This window comes from Ooceraea biroi, chromosome 8 (assembly GCF_003672135.1).
Source record: "Ooceraea biroi isolate clonal line C1 chromosome 8, Obir_v5.4, whole genome shotgun sequence".
In the NCBI taxonomy this organism is placed as follows: Eukaryota; Metazoa; Arthropoda; class Insecta; order Hymenoptera; family Formicidae; genus Ooceraea; species Ooceraea biroi.
Genome location: NC_039513.1, coordinates 12,957,588 through 12,978,863, shown reverse-complemented (window position 1 = coordinate 12,978,863; position 21,276 = coordinate 12,957,588). Strand labels below are relative to the sequence as shown.

At 47.0% G+C, this 21,276-nt stretch overlaps 1 protein-coding gene across 5 annotated transcripts in view; it reads right to left on the bottom strand.

Moving 5' to 3' along the window:
• LOC105275048 (disabled homolog 2-interacting protein) overlaps positions 1–21,276 on the bottom strand; it is a 308,710-nt gene that overhangs the window by 184,220 nt on the left and 103,214 nt on the right. For 3 of the 5 annotated variants that reach the window (XM_011331678.3, XM_011331676.3, XM_011331679.3), the window contains exon 2: positions 13,275–13,992. The exons of 1 other annotated variant lie outside the window; for it this stretch is intronic. In XM_011331678.3, the coding sequence (XP_011329980.1) occupies positions 13,275–13,506 (232 nt within the window). In that variant the 5' untranslated portion in view covers positions 13,507–13,992. The remainder of the gene's footprint in view (positions 1–13,274; positions 13,993–21,276) is intronic. One more of the 5 variants, XM_011331677.3, reaches the window with a different exon arrangement.

The window sequence follows — 21,276 nt, the reverse complement described above, 5'->3', positions numbered from 1 at the left end:
TAGACGCCGTCACTTCTGCCGGCGGACTAATTGAATCCGCTGAATAAATTAAGAGAATGTCAGCGCAATCGTGCGTGCGCGCCTTTATCGCGCCGTTTAATGATCCGGGGATTTAACCCTCTCGATGGAGAAGAATCGGATTCGCTTTTTTTGAAAGGGGCGGAATGCGGTCTCACGCGCGCGACTAATCGTATTTACGCGCTGACGAGTGCACGAAGAGGACGCAGAGCGCGAGGTGAGGACGGAATCAAGTCAAGTAGAGCTTCGCCGGCGGGAAGTGAGAAGGCACGAGAGACGGAGAGAAGTACTCTCGGACCCCTCGAAACGATGTCGCGAAGCTGCGGCTGAAAATCTCGGAGGAAAAAGCGAGGAATGTCGAGTGAACGTCGTGAGGAGCATAAATAGTCACGCGCATGTGATTGCGGGTTCTAATACGTTGTAAAACCCGCTCGCGTTATGATTAAAGAACAATTAAACGTTACACGGATTCGCAGACAAATCGTCAAATTTTACAGCGAAATTCTGGCCTCGTTTGTCAGCTCGTTCGTATGACTAATAAAATTACCTTGCGGCACGTAGCAACTGTCGTCTGCACCAACGAAACAACGTTGTCGTCGTAACCGTCGCGACGCGAGGGTGCTACGGGAAGACAAAGGGTTGACAGGTGTAAGAGGCGAAAAATAACTAGGAGACTGCCATAGATTTGAACTCGAACTCTCCGGGATCCCTGATTCACACGCCTAGGTCTTAGGCTGTACGGCCAATACTCCTACTGTTGTGATCAACTTGTTTTCATTCCGATCCTCTATACGACCTGTCAGTCTCGACTATCTTTCCAGATCTTACAGCTCGACCAGCCTGACATTACATTCGTCCCCGAATGTCTCCAAATCGTCGGTTCACTCCACTTGAGTCCCTTCCAACCTCCATTTTTGGTTCACTCTTCTGAGTCCCTCCCAACATCCATTTTTGGTTCACTCCTCTGAGTCCTTCCCAATCTCCATGTTGGTTCACTCCTCTGAGTCCTTCCCAATCTCCATGTTGGTTCACTCCTCTGAGTCCGTCCCGACCTCCATGTTCAGGCTTCACTACCGGCCAGCTGCTTCTCAACTCCCTCCTCTCCGAGGGGTAGCGGATGAACCTCAACTGTCTTCGAGAGGTAGCGGATTTTATCCCACTTCTGAACTGTAAGAGGCGAAAAATAACTAGGAGACTGCCTTAGATTTGAACTCGAACTCTCCGGGGTCCCTGGTTCACACGCCTAGGTCTTGGGCTGTACGGCCAATACTCCTACTGTTGTGATCAACTTGTTTTCATTCCGATCCTCTATACGACCTGTCAGTCTCGACTATCTTTCCAGATCTTACAGCTCGACCAGCCTGACATTACATTCGTCCCCGAATGTCTCCAAAACGTCGGTTCACTCCACTTGAGTCCCTCCCAACCTCCATTTTTGGTTCACTCTTCTGAGTCCCTCCCAACATCCATTTTTGGTTCACTCTTCTGAGTCCCTCCCAACCTCCATGTTGGTTCACTCCTCTGAGTCCTTCCCAATCTCCATGTTGGTTCACTCCTCTGAGTCCGTCCCGACCTCCATGTTCAGGCTTCACTACCGGCCAGCTGCTTCTCAACTCCCTCCTCTCCGAGGGGTAGCGGATGAACCTCAACTGTCTTCGAGAGGTAGCGGATTTTATCCCACTTCTGAATTGTAAGAGGCGAAAAATAACTAGGAGACTGCCTTAGATTTGAACTCGAACTCTCCGGGATCCCTGGTTCACACGCCTAGGTCTTAGGCTGTACGGCCAATACTCCTACTGTTGTGATCAACTTGTTTTCATTCCGATCCTCTATACGACCTGTCAGTCTCGACTATCTTTCCAGATCTTACACAGGTGAGAAGTCCTCCAGCTTCTCCAGGAAGCAGAGGAAGTCGGGACGCATCCTCTGCCCGTCGTCGCGAGCGTGAACAAAACGAAGAACGGAAGGAACGAAGACCGGTCGCGCGTGCTTTCATCTCGGCTCGAGCCGAGATTATTCCTGCGATCCTCATTAGACTGACATACGGACCCGGATTGTTCATTACTGGCGATCTTATCTCTGACCCGTTCTTTCGCAAGAGATCTATCTTCCTCCTTCTCCTACTTCTCCCTCTGTCTTTCTCTCATCTTGCAATCATTCCACGCGGCCGCATACTCGTCGCCGCAATTTTCCGCACGCGGATCCGCGCGAGCAACATCGTGGACCCACGTTGTTAATTAATAAGCGCGACGCACGCGACACACGTGCCGTCGAACGGTTTCATCGGCGATAACGGCAGGTGCCAACGGCAGGTGCCAACGGCGCGGCGCGATTGCAAGACCGTATTACGGTTATTACGTAATTGGACGGCGACCCCGAGAAAGCTTGTAAGCGTGAACCACCACGCGCAAATTGTTGCACGAGTATGAAGCTGCGACGTGTCTCGTCTCATGTTTCATCAGTCGATTTTTTCAATTTGCCTCTCGTAAGGCTCGAATTAAACTCGATTTTAATCACTCGGCGAGCTCGATGAGTAATAATGCGTTGCCGCGAGAAGTTCTCAGGCCGGGAAGCTTATAATAAATAGCTTGCAATCGGTCGTTAATTAAATTACTTCTCTACAGGGGAATAATGGGGAAGTTGCTTGTCGATGACGCGCGACGTGGCCTTTATGAATGAATCGGCTTCTAGCTTTATTTCCTTCAGACCTTTCAGACGAATTATCGGTTCATCAGCCTGTAAACTATGTCCGTGCCAGACAGGGGCGAGCCAAGACAGATTTCATCTGTCGCCTCGTACCACAGGAATCGCTTCCAATAGAAGGTCGTCTGAGACCTTCACAAAGCTGTCCATCGCTCTCAAAAGGCTACCTCTCCTCCGATCATCTGCGTTCCTTTCATTCGAGCGGTTCTTTGAACCACTGGATATCAAATCACTGATTTCCACAATTGGAATCGAGAAGAACGACATCCCTGTTCTATCGATCAACGTTATCACATTACGACACGCGCGAAGAAGAGATAAAGAAAACGAGAGTATAATTGTATCGTTAAAACGTGACAAATAAATTGTTTACCTAAAATGTCTCTTAATTTATGCTTTCGAAATACTCTGCATGCTTTATCCTCAAATATACAAAATTATATCTTTAATATATCTTAAGCAGTATTGACGATATAGACAAAACACAAGTTTCTTAAGTAATTAATTTACGAATAATCCACTTATCAAACACGAAGCGGTGTTTCCTTTTTTTTTAACCAACCGGGGGAGTCTTCAGCGTTTGAACTCTACCTCTAGCTTCTAATTGTCCCTCTTAATCGTCTCTTACAATATTAGCTCAACAGTAACTTCCCCGAACTTCGCGCTTTCCTTAACTCCCGTAACTTTCTTAACGTCGCGCAAAAATGAGAGTACAGCCGGAATCGACTCGACATACAACTCGCTCTCGTTCCATCCCCGATTCCTTATCAAGAAACTTAATTCCGCGCTGACTGCGCGCCGCGATATGGAATTCGTAGCAGACCGGGGAATACTAACTCCGTTAGTAAACTTCGGATGACTTCGTCTCCACTTCTCTTTCTGTCAATTTCTCTCTCTTTCTCTGTCTCTCTCGTGCCGCAGCTGTTTCGCATTTTGAGCTGACAAACTGGCATAATTCCCGTAATTGTCAGTCCTAATTGTCACGAGTACTCGGAATCCTCGCGCCGCGTCGCGAGTGCGCCCGTCTCGTTGACGAGCCGAATTGACTAAATCCAATTGGGTCAGCGGATCGTTTATTAACTCTTACGGAAAATTGAACTGTAGGGTAAGTCCCTACGTGGCGCACTCGCGAATACGTCAATTTGCGAGCGATGGGAGGCCGCGACGAGTCGTCAACCGCAATGATTCTACCGCGCGACGATAAAATCGTGATGAGAAAGTCGCGTGTATCACGGCCCCGCAAATTGATCGCGCGTGCACGCGGTGTCAACAAGAATATGGTATCATTTACCGGTATCATAACGTCCGGCAATCGGTTAATTTAATCGGCCCTCAACCGCGATTTCTATCGCGCGGGAAATAATCCGATGTCAAGTGGTCGAGGAAATTACGTTCGTCTTTTGCTCTTGGTCGTCCAAACGCTTTGCAGGCATGGTAATTAGCGATATTTGAGCGAAAAAACAATATTGGAAATGAAAAATTCTCGATTTTTACACATACCACATTCTAAGATATTTATATAGTAGATGTATATCTAGATGTAAATATGCAGAGATAAAAATAAGAGCAGCTATATTACAATAAAATAAAATAATACAAAAATAAAAATACAAATAATAAACAAATGTTCTTCGACCACCACTGGCTAAAAATATATTTAAAACGCACAACGTTTCGGCTTCATTTGAAGCCCTTATCAAGTGCAAACCAATTAACATCATTTTCTGTAAACAAGATATAATATAAGTACAAAGAACCAAAAAAATAAAAAAATAAAATACAAATAATCACTAAATAAAACCTTACTGTTAGAAAATGATATATAATGTTAAAAAAAATGAGATATAATATTAAGGTAACGGGGTAACACATCCGTACCACACGAGTCATAGATCAAGACTAACTCAGCAAAACAACTTATGTGTTTGTCACAATACCGTCGTAAACATCTGACAGGTTCTCGATGTCTCGTTTAAGATTAATCGTCTTTGGGTTCTTCTTTATGAAAAACATTTCGACAATCTCTCTCTTACGGTTGTTAGATTCATAATGTAAAATGTTCTTCTTACTCCAGTCAAAATCATGATCATTGGTTAATCTGTGATTGCTAACAACAGAGAGATTACCAGAATGTTTCTTAATGTCCGCTCTATGTTCGTTAGTGCGGGTATCTAAATAGCGTTTGGTTTGTCCGATGTAACACAAATCACAATCTTTACAGTCAAGCTTGTGTACAACACCAGTTCGATGGCCATAGAACTCATCGATGCGGACGTATATGCTTTACGAATTTGGAGAAAATGTAATGTTTAAGAGAGTGATCAATTAGCGCATGTTGATGAAGATCGAAATATGTTTTGGCAACTGTATGGATACTCGAGGATAATTATTCCACCAATTAGCAATATCGATTAGCAGCAGAATCGAGGCAGGATGTTGGCTATGGGCGAGATTTGCTATCACACAGTCAGTGAAAACATCTAGCGTAATCGGAACGTCGAACCCGAACAATTTCCTGGTTTTAATGGAGCCGGCATCGGCGAACGCGTCGCGTTCATCTCGTATAATTAATTTCTGGCGTGACTGCACACTGTAAGCACCTTCTTCGTGCCATTCCATTTCGCCCGAAACTCGTTTTCGTATTTACATTTGGGAAATGGACCGGGAATTCCGAGACAGAGTCTGGTCAAATTAGCAACGAAGCTTCAAAAGTCGCTTGCAAGTCGCAAGTTTTAATGACTAAATAATCCTCGATCAAAATTGGACGCGTGCGCCTTCTTCTCTACACTGTAAAGATCTAAGACCATCTCTCCTACACTTTTAAGAGTCGCGAATTAAAAGATTGTCTTAAGATATGATTCGTAAAGGATTATACATAATACAAGGCAATCGTTTTGTGCTCAATCGCACGTAAAAATCGCACGTGAAGAAGACGATTGAGGATTGCGAATCTTGCAGCCGTTCCCCGAGATTTTCTCGTTGCTCAGCGGCGGTGTTTATCCAGACAGACGGTGCACATTTAAATAAACAGATAAATAAAAGAGCGAGGATCCTGCACGATACGCGATCAGTACGACTGCGGCTGACACTTCCATTAAGAGAGAAAGAACTCGTTGCATCTGCAACGATGGAGCGGGCGAACACGACGGAATGAACGGGCTTCGCTGCACCGAGGGCGCCATGAGAAGTTGGGTCAATCACGCACATAATAGGGCGGCGGGAGCCGCAATGCCACCATCTGATTTATTGAACGCGCGTGGCCAATCTTTATTTATAAGCCCGCCGGCGTGCTTTAGACGCGAACGTCAGAACAACGCATGCTTATACATCGGATCTCCTGCACGCATAATCTTATACGTAATTTGGAAACTCGAGGATCAACGGTCGAAGATCCTTCGGAAAAATAGAACTCGAAAATTGAATTATTCGTGTCGCGTCTGCATCTCGCGTGTCCATGCTCGGGAACGCAGCATCCCATTAATCCAGGTCACTATTAATCCCGCGATTTCGCTACGATATTGTTAGATGTCGAGTAACCTAGTATCGGGCATAGTATTACGAAAACATAATCGAGAGAGCGCAGAGCCGTATTGATTTTTCCTATAATATTCGCGGTTGCGGATTCAATTTCCGTTTAGACTCGCTATTGCCGCAGAAAAGCAAACTTTACTTACGATCCTTAACAGACCGCAAATGCGATCGCGAAGGAAACTCGTGGTCACTATAAAAATCTCATACAGCTCCGTGAATGATGCAATCTGCGAGTGATGCTGGTAAAAGCGCTCGTCGAAGTATGTTAACAGAGATTGCGTTCCCAATGGGCTCGTGTAATACGGAATCCGCGGCGCTGTTGGCAATGTTGTTGAGAGAGATCTGAATCTTGTTGCAGTTCCTGCTCGCGAAAAACTTCTCGCAAAATGACGTGTATCCTAACGCCACGCTTGATCGATCAAGATACATCGTCTGATTGCATCGCGATAAGCATCGCATCGATATTTTTAATTGTTCGCATGAGCGATTCTACTGATGATCTCCTCATCGGATACCGATCCGACTTGTAACAAGGTGCGCTCGTTCTCTCTCTCTCTCTCTCTCTCTCTCGCGGAGAGAGAGAGAAAGAAGACTCTCTCACAATAACTCAATACGCGCGCATCTCGCGCGGAAACAGCCTACCCGGAGTCCGACTAATGGAATTGGTGCAGTCAATCGTACGAGGTTTTCTCATTTATCCAACCGGCCGCGCCAGACCTTTTTCTCAACTCTCTCCTCTCAGTTTTCGAACGGCGCGTTGAATCATAGCGCGCGGGAAGCACAATTTCATCAAGCTGCACAAAAGATCGCGTATGAGAGGCGGGGACGCGTCGCGAGAACGCACCGGAAATTCAGTGTGACCAACGCAGATGTCGGCATTTAGAAGAAGATAAAAAAGAAGGATTTTCTCTGATTAAATGGAAATTTCAATTAAATTTCCCCAATTCCACACAATTCCAGGAAACATAAATATATTTCTCTTGACCAGTCCTTCGATCGGTTCTTTTACGCGTTTCCGATTCCCGCAACAAAATTGTGCAAACATGTTAATTCCTTTCCGCATAAATAAATTAGCGATCCCCTAACAAAAGCTCTGCAAATCCAGTATCGATCACGGAGAAAATCGACGAACAAAACAAAGCAAGTGACCGGTGACGATTATCTGACATCGATACGTGACCGAGCAGGACCGCACGAGAACCCTTCTCCCACGTGAGAGAATCAACCTCCTCGAGCCAATCCGTTCGTTCACTCGGAAAGGGTCCGAGCGGTCCTTCTCGTCTGCCTATCCGCTCATCGGCGCATCAGAGAGAAGAGACTGCCGAGTGCACAGATGCACTTACGATGCAAGCGTGCGTTCACGTCGACGAGCTGCGGCGTGTGCTGAACTCTCCTATCTCGAAGAGTGAGCGAGCGAGCGTAAGTGGGTAATGGAACGAGAGGAAAGCAGGACGGAAGACAGCCCACGGGGTGGAAACCACGGCGACTCATTTACCTACATCGATTTATTGCGGCGGGGAAGGGAGAGATTATATCTGCAAGCGGAATCTCTCTCTCTCTCTCTTTCTCTCTCTTTATCTCTTTTCCGCGCGCGGTGGATCACGATTTAATTGGTCTCCGCCGCGAATCGATCTAACGTAACAGTTTCCTTTCTCGACCGGCATCGTTCGCTCGCCCACGGCGTACGGAGGATACGCGAAGAAGAGTGCGGAGTCGCCTCGCCCGCCCTCTTCTTCGTGGTCCTCTTCGTCTCGTTGTTCGTCTACGTCGCGTCTATGCCACGCCACACGCTGCCCAGAGCGACGATTTTCTGTTTAAGTACGGCGGACACGCACATCGTGCCTCGCTCTCGGGCTGGAGATAGCGCGTCGTTAGATTAATAATCAGCAATTTGCGAACTCGCCGGGAAGAATGGCGGCGTCGCCTCCTCGCCGCTTGTGGATCATCCGCAAAGTGTGATGGATCGGATAACGTAACGCGGGATAACGTAGCCGCGCTGTACGAACACGGGAGAGAGAGCACCAGAGGCTCTGTTCCCCTTCGTTCTTTCCTGCCGCGTTTTTCTTTGCTGCGGGAAGCGATCCTCGGCAATCGCGATCTCGTTTCTGTCGGAACTGCGAGATGCACGGAGATGCATAATCCGAGATTAATTACAGATCACTGACGATCCGACGAGGCGGAAAAGTCGCGGGTCTTATTTCTCGGTTAATTCTCGCGCGCTATCGATCACAGCGACAGGATATTCGGCGCGTATTCTACACCCCCGTCTGCACGCACGCACGCATCCACACACGCTCGTTTTCATCCCCGACTTCGACGCGGGTCCCGCGAACTACGGGCGAACATTTAGCACCTATTCACGTTGACGCGCGACAGACGCGGCGAATTTCAGCGTGCCGGTTAATAATGCTATGCAGCCAATTATCTTCATGACACGACGTCAAGGTGCGTGTCATCCGGGACACCCGGGTAAAATTCCCAACCGGGGCAAAATCCCCAGAAAATCTTGACAGGCGGTTTCACCGGGTGGTTTTGCGGCAGCCGACGTCTAAATCCAAGTGGAAAACGTTCGCGGGCAAAATGCGTTATACACCTGACTGGGCACACGCAGTAATAAATATACCGTACGAGAAAATCGAGACAGTAGCTGGAGAATTATAAATATCTAGCGAATCAAAATGTCCAGCGTTACGTCATCATTATCGAACGCGATCTCGCGCGATAAACGCGCGCGTATACGTAATAGCTATAAAACGTCCAGCGCAACGATGTAGTTATTATAACATCGATTGTCCGATCGAGCGATCAGGATATATAGGACGTCCCAGAAATTACGTTCGCGTAAATTAGCGGATCTGGCGTTAACCAGGAAGAATAATAGTTTCCCGACCACGCGTTGCGTTGCTCGAAGGCATTCGAACGCGCGCAGCAACTTCTCGGTGCAAACGCGTGTGCAAATAGAAGTACGTGTTGCAAATTATCGTGGACAAAGGATGTCGGCCGCAAGAGCGGAACACGCCCGTCTCTCCACGCACAGACGAGTTAATAATATTATCTTAATAAATGTGCCACGCACCCACACGACGTGCGATTATCTTGCCCGATTAAATTACCCAATTATTTCTGCGATACGTGGGATATCGGAACGTGTATCCGACGTGCGTCAAAGTAAATTCCTTACTGAGCAGCTCTGCAGAATCTTGACGGGCGTTTCACCCCGCCCTTTGCATCTCACCCACGCAAATTTATCGAAAAACGTTTCACGCACACGCGTACACGTTCACGTTAAACCGACACCAATAAGCGAATAAAATAAAATTCCTGGCAAACAACGATATGGCATTCCTGCAGTTTGCATACGTGACTTTGTAATGGCCACGTTGTATCCGAGATTCGCCGTGCCAAAAGATACTGACCACTTCGAGACATATCGTCAAGATATAAAAATATATATATATATATATACAGGGTGTCCCGGGTTTTAACCGACAAACTGCGGGAGCATTTTTCTTCTCAAGTCGACTGACGTTCCCGCATGAACGTACCGCTTGCTCTTAGAAAGGATGAACGTGGTCGATCTTCAAATCGTCAAAATCGACGAAAGTAATATGATTCATCAATTGGCAAAATATATACAGGGTGTCCCGGGTTGTAACCGACAAACTGCGGGAGCATATTCTACTAGTGGAAATAAGAAAAAATTCTTATATCGAGTTTGCTTAGAAATGCTTTATTACAAAGTTATAAACCAATATTGAAAAGAAATATCAGATAAGTAACAACGGAACATAGTGTAGAATTTGGAAGGTCCAAGATGTTTATGTTACGTGTATTCACATGTATTCATGTTCACTATGTTGAAACGATTCAGTATGATTGTTACTTTCACAACAGTAGCTGTTAGATTTCAATCGTCGCGTGGACTAGCAATTACTATCAGAATGCCAAAAGTGTTTTCGAATGAGGAATACACCGATATTCATTTCGTGTACGGATTCTGTGACGGAAATGCACGAGCTGCCGTACGAGAGTATCAACGTAGATTTCCTAACAGGAGAGTACCAGATAGATTTAAAGCAACGAATTACTAATTCAGTTACTGAGATGCAACAAAATTTTCAGGAATGTCGTACTGTAACAAATTCTGTACTACGTCGATGTCTAGCTTGTATCGATGTGCAAGGACAACATTTTGAAATGCGTCACTAAATCATTGCGTAGATAATTTTTATTTTTGTGAAAAAATCCGTTGTTACTTATCTGATATTTCTTTTCAATATTGGTTTATAACTTTGTAATAAAGCATTTCTAAGCAAACTCGATATAAGAATTTTTTCTTATTTCCACTAGTAGAATATGCTCCCGCAGTTTGTCGGTTAAAACCCGGGACACCCTGTATATATGTATATTGTGGCGAGTTTATAAATAAATTAAATAAATTGTCATACATGTTACATCACTAATTATTACGCTCTCATTTATTACTTGTATCTCTGGCAAGTGCTCGAAGATCGCGACCACTTTACCTCACGTTCTGTCGACAAACGTAATAAAAGCCAGCTGTCTTTCTGCGTGAACGGGTTAATAGTATTGGTTTAATAATCCTGCGCGCACAGCACATGCCGTTACCCGCCCCTTTGATCCGCCTCGATTAAATTACCCAATTACCCCCTGGACGTGGCGTCAAGAGGCATGCCCGGCAAGTCAAGGTGAAGTCCGCTCCTACCGAGCGGATCCGCAGAAAACGCTCGACGGCCGTTTCATTCCGCAAGCTGCGCCCACGCGCGCGCAATTACACGCTTAAAGGCGAATTTGTAAGGTTCGTTCTGCGGCTGATGCGAAACCAACGCAGTCGGACAGCTGAGTTCTCGTTCCTCAAGCGCGTCGTCGTCCAAAATGGACCGGATCCGCAAACGGAGTTCCTCGTGCAGTTTCTTCCACGCGAACTTCCTCGTGACCTCGCGAAGCGGTCGACAGAAAAATTCAATGCGACTAGTAAGTTCGTAACGGTCAGTACAAGCACAAATAATTATAAATTATGCAATTGTGAATTATTCCACGCGTTCGCTGACAAAATAAAATTTTCAGTCCGGAATTAAACAACTACATTCGTAGAAATGCGATTCGTTCTTTTTCTGATCGATTGTGGATCGTTCGTGGAACAATCTCATAGATCATGGTAGACGATGGACGATGTAGAGCAGGGATCGGCATCAACGATATTTTCAGTAATATTTTCAGCTTTGATTAACAATTATTTTGATAATCAGTAATCAACTTCGAGAAATTTATTATTGATTAATCAGTAATCAAAATGAACAATTTCTTAATTACTCGATAAATCAGTAATCAAAATAAACAATTTTTCAATTACTCCAGTAATCAGTAATCAAAGTGAAAAATTTTTCAATTATTCGATTAATCAGTAATTGTAGTATAAAATATTTTTGTTACTTGATTAATCAGCAATCAGAACGTAATAATTTTAATTACTTGATTAATCAGTAATCAGACCGAAAAATTTTTCAATTATTTCATCACTCAGTAATCAGTGTCAGATGTTCCTTGATTATTTAGTTGATTTTTTTCTGGATTATTTTCTTGATTATTTAAGTAGTTATCAGCGTACAGCACCAATTCCATACAGAAAAAAATGAAATTAACGCAATATTTCACTATTTAAATTATTCTTTTATCAGTCATAAAAAATCCTACTTCAACTAATTGTATTAGAAAAATATTGCGTTGAATTAATTTTTTTCTGTATATAATTGCTGCTGTACGCTGATGACTTAAATAATCAAGATACTTAAATAATTACTGATTAATCAAGTAACAAAAATATTTTATACTATAATTACTGATTAATCGAATAATTGAAAAATTTTTCACTTTGATTACTGATTACTGGAGTAATTGAAAAATTGTTTATTGTGATTACTGATTAATCGAGTAATTGAGAAATTGTTCTTTTTGATTACTGATTAACCGAGTAATTGAAAAATTGCTTATCTTGATTACTGATTAATCAATTAATCGGGAATTATGTTTTCCTGTTAAATAAATAATTAAATACTCAAGTAATATTAATTTATTATTAATATTTTGCCGATCCCTGATGTAGAGTCGCCTTTAACGCCGGCCGCGAGGATGAATTCGCAACGGTAAATCACGGGGAACGTGCGCAGGATGTCCCTTTCGGCGCGTGCAAGTTACCATTGTATGCTAATGACAATTATGCGAGGGACAGCAATTGGTCCGTGGGCCACGGAATAATGGCGTAAGTGCATCGCTCTTCCATCGCGCACGGCGCGCACGTTGGACGACGGATACGCGATCTCGAGTCTCGAGTCCGCTCATGGTGGCGCCAGGATATCGCTTTAATGCGCCCAGCCTCAAGAGAGAAAGAGAAGGCAGACTGCGTGAGAGCGGACACGTGTTAAGTACACGTTTAAGTGACGGCCGCCTCCTCCTCGTCCTGCACACGACGAGGCGTCGCGCTGCGCGCCGAGCACCGACGTAAATCCTAAGAGATCGCGCACATTTGTTACCTCAGCCGGAACGAATGCAATAATGCGCGACGTTTCTGCGTCTGCCTCTTTTTTCGTCTCCGCCGAGACCGATCTCGGAGCCCCGGCGAGTTACCGATCCGGATTCGTAGAGCGGAATCAGCGTGAATGCGTGCGTGCGTGCGAACGAGATTCAGAAACGCGCGATCGTTATTACATCGAGAGAAACGCGTTGGACTTGCGAGAGAGTCCTCTCTAGCTTCCTTATAAAATATCGTATTAATAAAACGCGACGGACTAATATTAACGTAATGAAGCGTGAATCACGGCGACTTCCAACGCGAGCGAAAGCGGAGCTTGTCGCCCGCGTCGGCTGCGAGAGGAACTTCCTGGCAATCGTTTCGCGCGTACTCTGTAATCACTCTGCAGATCGCTCCGTCTATCTGCAGATGGACTTCAGCGCGCAGGGAGGACGGCAGGGGGATGTACGTGTAGCGTGCAGACGCAGCTTACCGCAGTAATGGACGAGAATGTGCAGAGCCCCAGCGTGGATGCGACTGTCGCACCAGGAAGCGGCGTCGATCTGCGGCTCGAAGAGAGAGAGGTCGAGGCCCTCCATGTCGCTCTCGCCGCAGGAGTCACTGAGGGGTTCGAAATTGCCCCCATTGGCCCCCTCGTCCTCGTTCGCCAGATCCTCGGAGAGGTTCTCGCCACCGCCTCCGCGGCAACGGGGCGTCAAAGCCATTTTTGGCCGAACGGATGGACAGATGGACGGATGGATGGATGGACGGACGGTCGAACTCGCGCGCGATCTCACGCGCGGAAACCGCAAAAGGATCTCTCTCGCTTCTCCTCTCCTCTCTTCTTCTCTTCTCTGCGTGCGGTGGTCGCACTTAATAAACGCCGCGATGCGCGCGCTTGGCGGTGCACCGAACTTTTCTCACGATGATGTATCTCTTATGCAGCATCAGTTCCTCCTGCGGGTTCCTCTCGACCGCTCGTCGCATGAAACGTCCTCCGCGCGTGCACCACCACCTCCTCCTCCTGCACCTCGAGGCTCACCTTTTCATTTCACGGTAACTCGCGTTCGCTCGTCTGCGGAGAATCGGTTGGATATCTTGCGAGCGTGTTGCAGGTAATGTTTCCTCAGCGCGCGAGTGTCCCACGTCCCATCGTGTGAAGTCTTAATGATGGATCCTTCCTTCGTCGAGTTTAGATCTGATCTTCTCCTCTTATTGGAATTTAATGAGAAATTAATTCACCAAACCGGAAATATTCGATATCGAAAGTTTTTTTCTTATGTCGACAGTGCAATATTAATTCTACTGAAGGATCTATCAAGATTTAGACGAGATAAGAATGAGACACTCTGAACGCAAGAAATTTTTTCAGGAGAGTAAAAGTGGTCAAACTTGTATAGACTTTTATAGTCGTTGAATAGAACTTTAAAACTTGCGCACCACGTTCATCCTTTCATCACGCTGTTCAGCGTGCCATTATTTAGCGAGAATTAGCTGGACCTCCTTCGAGGTTCGAGAGGTTATTTTACGCGTTTGCATAATATGAGATATATACGGTGATTCTTTTCCGGCGAGTTGCAGGTATCGACGCGGGTTTTAATCAGGCATTCGCTTCTAATGGCTTTCCATAAATTAGCCCTACGCCGGACTAATAACCATCATAATAACTCCCACCGACGCGGCCTGCCGATCTTTTCCATAAGTCACGCGTTCTACCGTCCTAATTAGGCTCGGCTCCTAATTACTTGCCGACTGGCAGCAAGAAGACGGAACAGGAACCAGTTTCGATTAATCGACTCCGAGGTACGTGTCTTAGCTGTCGGCGTGTAGCATCGTTTAACGCGATAATCAGATCAAGAATAATCTCAGAGCATTCCTAGGTAATTTCAATCCTTTTTCTGTATTATTCGCTAATTAAATAAAATAGCCAGTGCATCATAAAATCAATGTATAAAGTTCTTCATGCAAGATGTACATTAAAGAAATGGTTGCAAATGTTCTTTTAATCTTAATGGCAAATTAAAAAAAATCTGAATAACCCTAACGACGTGAAAAAGACGTGAGTAGTAAACGATACAACATAAAAAGATTTTGTTAACCGTAAAGTGATAGCGTGCGCGAACTTAAGACGCATTAGGCGTATACGAATTAATAAAGAGCGACAGACCGGCGCGACAGCATCGAGCGTGTAATCTTCGATCTGATCTACTTATATGAATTCATTGAGTATGACAAAGTCATTTGTAAAGAACACGCCGTGTCAAACACGTGCGAGAAGGAAAGCGGGGTTTGTCGCACGTTCTCTCGAGAAGCTGCTCGCTTTCTCGGGCGTGCGCCAACCCGTCATTACGAATCTCTCAAGTTCAAGATCGCGATTCGCGTACGTACGACTCACTTTCTCACCGTCGACCTGCCGCGGAGCGGAACAAGGGCTCGGAATGCAGTCGTTTGCATGCTCACACCCGCGATCTTTGTTTGCGTGCGTCGATTCACCTCGATTCACGTCGAAATTGCATTCATAATACGATCAATGTAATTAACATTAATACGTGTGAAATATTTCTTCCGCGAACTCGGCAAGTTTGATACCGTGGCTTTTTCCACACATGTTGCGTCCTTTTTCGTAATACCGAGAATCGTAGATACGTGAGGAAATTAATCTCGACGTTTCGGGACGGAATAACGGAAGCGGACCGAGAGCGAAAGGGTTAAGCGGGGATGAAATATTAATTATCTCGCGCGCGCGAGCCAGATGTAAATTATGACGCGCTGCGGTGTCCGCTACCACTGTGGTACCGATAAATTATTCGCGCGCATTTACGCGGTGCGGCTTCCTGCGAGGGGGGACTCGCGGATAAAGGCGAAAAAACCAGTTTCGCGAAAGGGAGAAAAAAAGCGAGGGAGAGAGAGAGAAGCAGGGAGGAAAATGCCAGCGACATAAAGAATCCGCATACCAACCGGCCGAATACCAACGTATTTATATCCGACAAGCGTCTAATACGCAATCGTTAGTCATACGTATGAAGCAGGCGCTCGATCCAATCTGCGAATCGTTCTCTCATGCGATGTCGTTGACCCGTTTTCAAGGAGTGCTCGTGAGGACCAGGATGTTCCGCGAGATCATTAAATTATTGCGCCACGTGAAGCCCCAGCGCGACGAAAACGCACGTACATATTGCTCTCTTAAACTTTTGAGACGAGATCCTTTTTTTAAATGAGTTCGTTTCGCGGCGGCATCATGTTATTCATTTAAAAAGGTCGATTCCAGTACGGGAAGCCCGCTGAGACATTCAGCGACACGAAACGCGTGCTGCTACGTCACATTCACTGCATTCACGAATTCTTTTGACAAGTGTCATAATTTGTTTTTGAGAAGTATCCACGACATTATGTATTTCTATCCTAAATCAGTCGATAAAAATCGTCGCTGGATAAATGACGGAATCATCAAACGGCCCGGCGAGGAAGATTCCGATCCAAAGATCGAAGACACAACGGATTCGATATTCAAGCGTATCGCATCCTGCAATCAGACCCGAGTTTTGCTTACTCATCGATCAATAGTTAAGTTATCTCTCTCTCCCTCTCTCTCTCAGGACGGATATACAGATCGTACCGGCATGGGATACGAAAGGTAAAGAAACAGAGAAAGAGAGAAGCGCCTTCGATCGAATCCGATCGCTCGCGGCATGGATCAGCCTTGAATCGCTTCTCGATCCCGGCTGATTGTCAATCAGCCGTGATTTGCGGGGACTGGCGCTTCTCCGGGGATCGTGGTTACGTGTTACGATCGCGACGAAATTTATCGCGCGTGTGCCTCGTCCTCTTTCTCCTTCTTCTTCCATACAAAGATCGAGATCGTTCCGCGGGCGATTGCGCCGAAGATCACGACGGCGCGTGAACTGGTTTCGCGCGCGCGCGAGATGGTATACCGGGTTAGCGCGCGCGTGCACGCGCGAACCGACCGAGGAGAGGTAAAGAAGAGAAAGAAAGAAAGAATGGAACAGAAAGAGAGAAAGAGAGAAAGAGAGGGAGAGAGAAGAAAAGGAAAAGGAAAGCGACCGGCCGAGAGGTCGTTCGCATCCGGAGTTCGAAGTTGGCGGGCAAACGTGTAATCGCGTTTCGTGACTACGGCGTAGAATTCGCTGCCCTCTGTCCTCTTCCCGTCCCTCCCTCGTCCTGCGACGTGCGAGCGAGCACACGCCAGGACGACCGGGAGGAGGATAAGAGGTATCTGCGCGCATATGTGTGAGTGTACGTGTGTGTACACGATACGGCGAAAGAGGAGAAAAATTACCGGGTTGCACGAGATTTCTCGCGAGGGCGTAGCCGAAAACCGAGGAAAATTATGGACGTCGGTTCCGTGACCGGGAGATCCCTAATTTGCCGTAATTAATCGCGAAGCGGCAGAACCGTTATTACAATTTCCCTGCAATATTATATCATATAATAATCACCGAACGTCAGATGTAAATAGGTATGGTAAAGATAGCGCCGAGATGGACTACCACGCTATCACGCCGAAGAAGGTATCGCATAAGAGCGCCAACGTGTACGGGTCTACTAATCACGACGGCGGGATTGTCTTCAGCTTCCAAGGTTTCAATTACGAACGATTCACCCGTAAATCGGCGCGACCGGTAGACACCGCACGGAAGCAATCGCGGAAAATGGCACCGGACTTTTTTACGCGGCGAGCAAGCCCTCCGATTAATCCAACTCGAGACCAAGAGTCTCGATTCTGCTCGATCTTGCGGTTTGTCTTTCCAATGATGGACAATTACGAAGTCACAATGGAAACCCACATCGAAATGTTCCGTTCGTTTTAAGTGCGCGGGGTCGACGATCACCGCTCAACACACTCGAGTATTAACGTCTCTTCAAAACGGACGGAGATCATTATCCTATCGCCTTGATCCGTTGCATAACGCGCAAATGAACGATCCGGGATCGAACACGGTTCCCTATAATCTTAGGTGTGATACATCTTCGAGTAATCTCGTTACGGAGAACGCCGCTTAGCGAACGGCGAGATCCACTGGCGATGCAGCCAGCGGAGTGATAATTTATCCGCACTTTACGTTGATTTATCTACGCGTTAAGCGACAAATAACTTTCCGCGTGTGTGTGTAGTTTGTTATTACATTCTTTTTACAAACGTAATGATTCAATAATTCCTCATTCCAGATTGGGAGGTCTTATGGACCTACAGTCCTGGTTCTCCCCGGCATTTCCTGAGCGTTCCTGATTTCTTCCTTTTTTCACAACCCTCCGGCTACCTTAAGAAAGACGGTAATACATGAGTATTACATGATGTACTTCGTGGGAGAGTGTTCACCAAGTACGGTGCATCGCAGGTGCATCGACTGGACACGACCTACGTCGTAAAAAGGCCGGCTTGTCGTAAAGTCTACGACAGAGGAAGGATGCCGCCACGGATACACCCGTCGCGGACTATTGACGTGTCCTCGGACAGTCCGGGGCCTCTCGCGCGGGTCAGGCGAATCCTGACATTTCACGGAGGCCACAAACAAAAAGAAGAAGAAGAAGACGAAGAAGACGAGGTCGAAGAAGCCGGCCACAAGGGTTCGCCGGCGCGCGACCTTAAACCGTCGCCGAGCAAGAGTACTCGGAGCAGATCGGTTCCGTGCGGTTCCGGTTACCACGAGAACCTCATAGTTGCCTACTCACGGCGAAAGCCAGAGAGAACCATCGCCGAGAAGGAGAAAGAGGACGAGGAGAATGATGATGAGGGGAAGGAAGAGCAAGAGATTGAAGGAGGAGGTAGAAAGGACGGCCGGAGGCAGAAGCGAAGTGCCTACTTACGACAACCGCGATCTCCTCGTAAACATCGGACGGCGGGACGGCTCCTGGGAATCCGCGCGCGGCGAGAACAAGGATACCAGGTGCAGCGGTACCGATAACGACCGACCGGCGGGAGGCAGCGCGTAACGCCACTATGAAGGAAGGACTCGGAGAAGGGCGGTCAGAGAGGCGGAAGGGATCTCAGGCATTCTTGCTATTTTTGCCGCCGTCGCGGATCCCGCCCGGTATAATTGCCTCAAACTTTACGGATAATTGAGCGAACGGACGCGCGCGTCTGGACACGCGTTATTAATTACGGACGCGCGACCGTGGCGTTACCGCGATCGCTAATGATGCCGGCGGCACGGCCGACGGCTGCGGATGAAATTAAATCCTTGATAGGTGATAGGGAACGTTGATTGGTGAGCCGCGATGATCTTTGGGATTATGGGAGTCTTCGGAGAGCTAATCTAAGCCGCGCGCGCCGTCCGCGGGAGAATCGAGGTCGTTTGTGAGCGAAATAATTAAAGACGAGTCGCTCGCACAATCGTGGCGCAAAATAAGCACGTCGGCGAATGGTCGATCGCCGCTCAAACTCGCGCTCGTCATCGCGATCGCGAGGAACAACGTGGTTGCATGAACAGCTTCCACTTTGCCGCGTCTTGTTACACCGTGATCTATGTTAATCTCTTTTTTAATAACTTCGATACGATGGGGATGTTGCACCGGCGGGTATAAGAACCCGCGCGGAATTTCGCCGGGAACAACGCACGTTAATTAATTAAATCGCTCGCGGTTAAGAAAAGCAAAGTTTCTTAGGCGCGCAACGCAGTTACGCGCGGCGAGGAGGATTACTCACTCGCGCCACCGCTACGCGGATAAATGCTAATTTAAATTCGCCGGAGCGCTTTCTACAAAACGCGTTACGTCTCTGAATGTAAGTCGGTTATGCGGTCTGCGCCCCGGGGAGAATGCGAGTAACAGCGTTGATGTTACGCTGCACGAGCGGCAAGCAAGAAGAGACAGAGGCGCGGGAAGAGGAGGATTGGAGAGAAAGAGAGGGAAAGAAAGCCGAGGCAGGCAGAGATCGAATCAGCTGAGAGAGAAAAGCCGCCTTCTGGCGAGTTCAACAGAGTGCTTTCTTAAATCAAGGATACGAGGGAGATTTGTCAGAGACGAGGCCGACGATGCTGCGCAATTTGTTGCTCGGGCATTGCTTGTACGAAATACGCCACGAAATACGAGAACTCGGTGAAATCGATGAAACTCGCGACGCGGAATTCTTCAATTCCGCGGGGCAATTGAGAACAAATAATGTATTCTGCATCAATCTACGCAAACGCAAGTACTTTACGTTACGTGATGTTTTCTCAGCTCAAGACAAAGCAGCTCTGATTGCAATCGAGACACGTGAACTATCTTGTAAATCAGTAAAGTATGTTAAAGATTACAAAACTATCTGAACAAATAATACGGTTGGTGATACAGTTATAACATCATGCGCCAAGATATGGTTAGCATTTAAACCAGCACAGTGAAGAACAGTTAGTCGCTTGAACGAGTGAACGAATGAAGACCAGCCTGAGGCCGCTCAAGTACACTCGAGCGATCGATTCTCGATGTGCGAACGAGGATGTGATTCCGGAAAGAGCGCGAGGAGCGTAATCAAGAACATCCGAGTCCTGTAATTTCGCCGAGAGGAGGAGAACTTTAAGAGCACACTCGATCTCGCGATACGAGTTTGCCGAAACGGGGACGTCAGGGATTGATGAAAAGCAACGGCAGCAGCAACGACAGAGACAGAGGCAGCAACACCGACCACCAACCGAGTAATTTGTCCTGTGATGGTCGGAGGCGCGTCTGGTGGTTCACGCAAGGAGAACTTATCCGTCGGCACCCCAAGTTGCGGACGAGTGGTCCCCCATTCACGCGACCATGGCCAGGTCGGACTTCACGTCGAGAAATTTGGCAACTCCGGCTACGGAGATCAAACGGAAGCGCGCTACCGGGATAACATTATACAGTCAAAGCAGAAGTTTGGAAGAGAGACCTCGCGTTCTCCTCCGGTGCAGGCTGTTCCACCTCCGCGTTCTCTCATCCCGCTTGACTCTCGCGCTCGATCAAGCGGGAGGTAAGAAACGAAGGGCCCTGCTGAGGGCTTGCCACCCTCTCTTCACTCGCTCTAGGAATTCGCAATATGTCTGCGCCATGGTCGCGGACGGTTTGTGGAGAGTGTTTAAAATTCGCGACGTACGTCGCTGGAAAACACATGTGCGAAATGTATGTGTGGCGACGTTGGAACGTTTTGTGTCTCCGACACATGCTGCAACGTGCAATTTCGCGTAGGAATTTACGTGGAAAATCTATCAAGCAGGAAATAAAAAGGTGCTTAACATACCGTATAAATAGCTAAATGTTGTCGTGCAGGAGTTAGAGAAACGATAAACGATACCGGGATTTTACTTTCACGCGTCTCGTCACGTTCGCGCGAGATCAGTCGCAAAAAGCAGCCGAAGTGCAAAGGAGAGGCATTTCCATGGTTTTCTCAAGGAAGCACGGACCGAGCGTGGAAGTTTTCAGTAATCGCGCTCGGGAAGATACTCCCTCTCTTTCTTTCTTTCTACTTTTCTGCGTGGGTCAGACAATCATAGCTAGACCGCACCACGAAGTTGTTTCTAACGACTGATGCA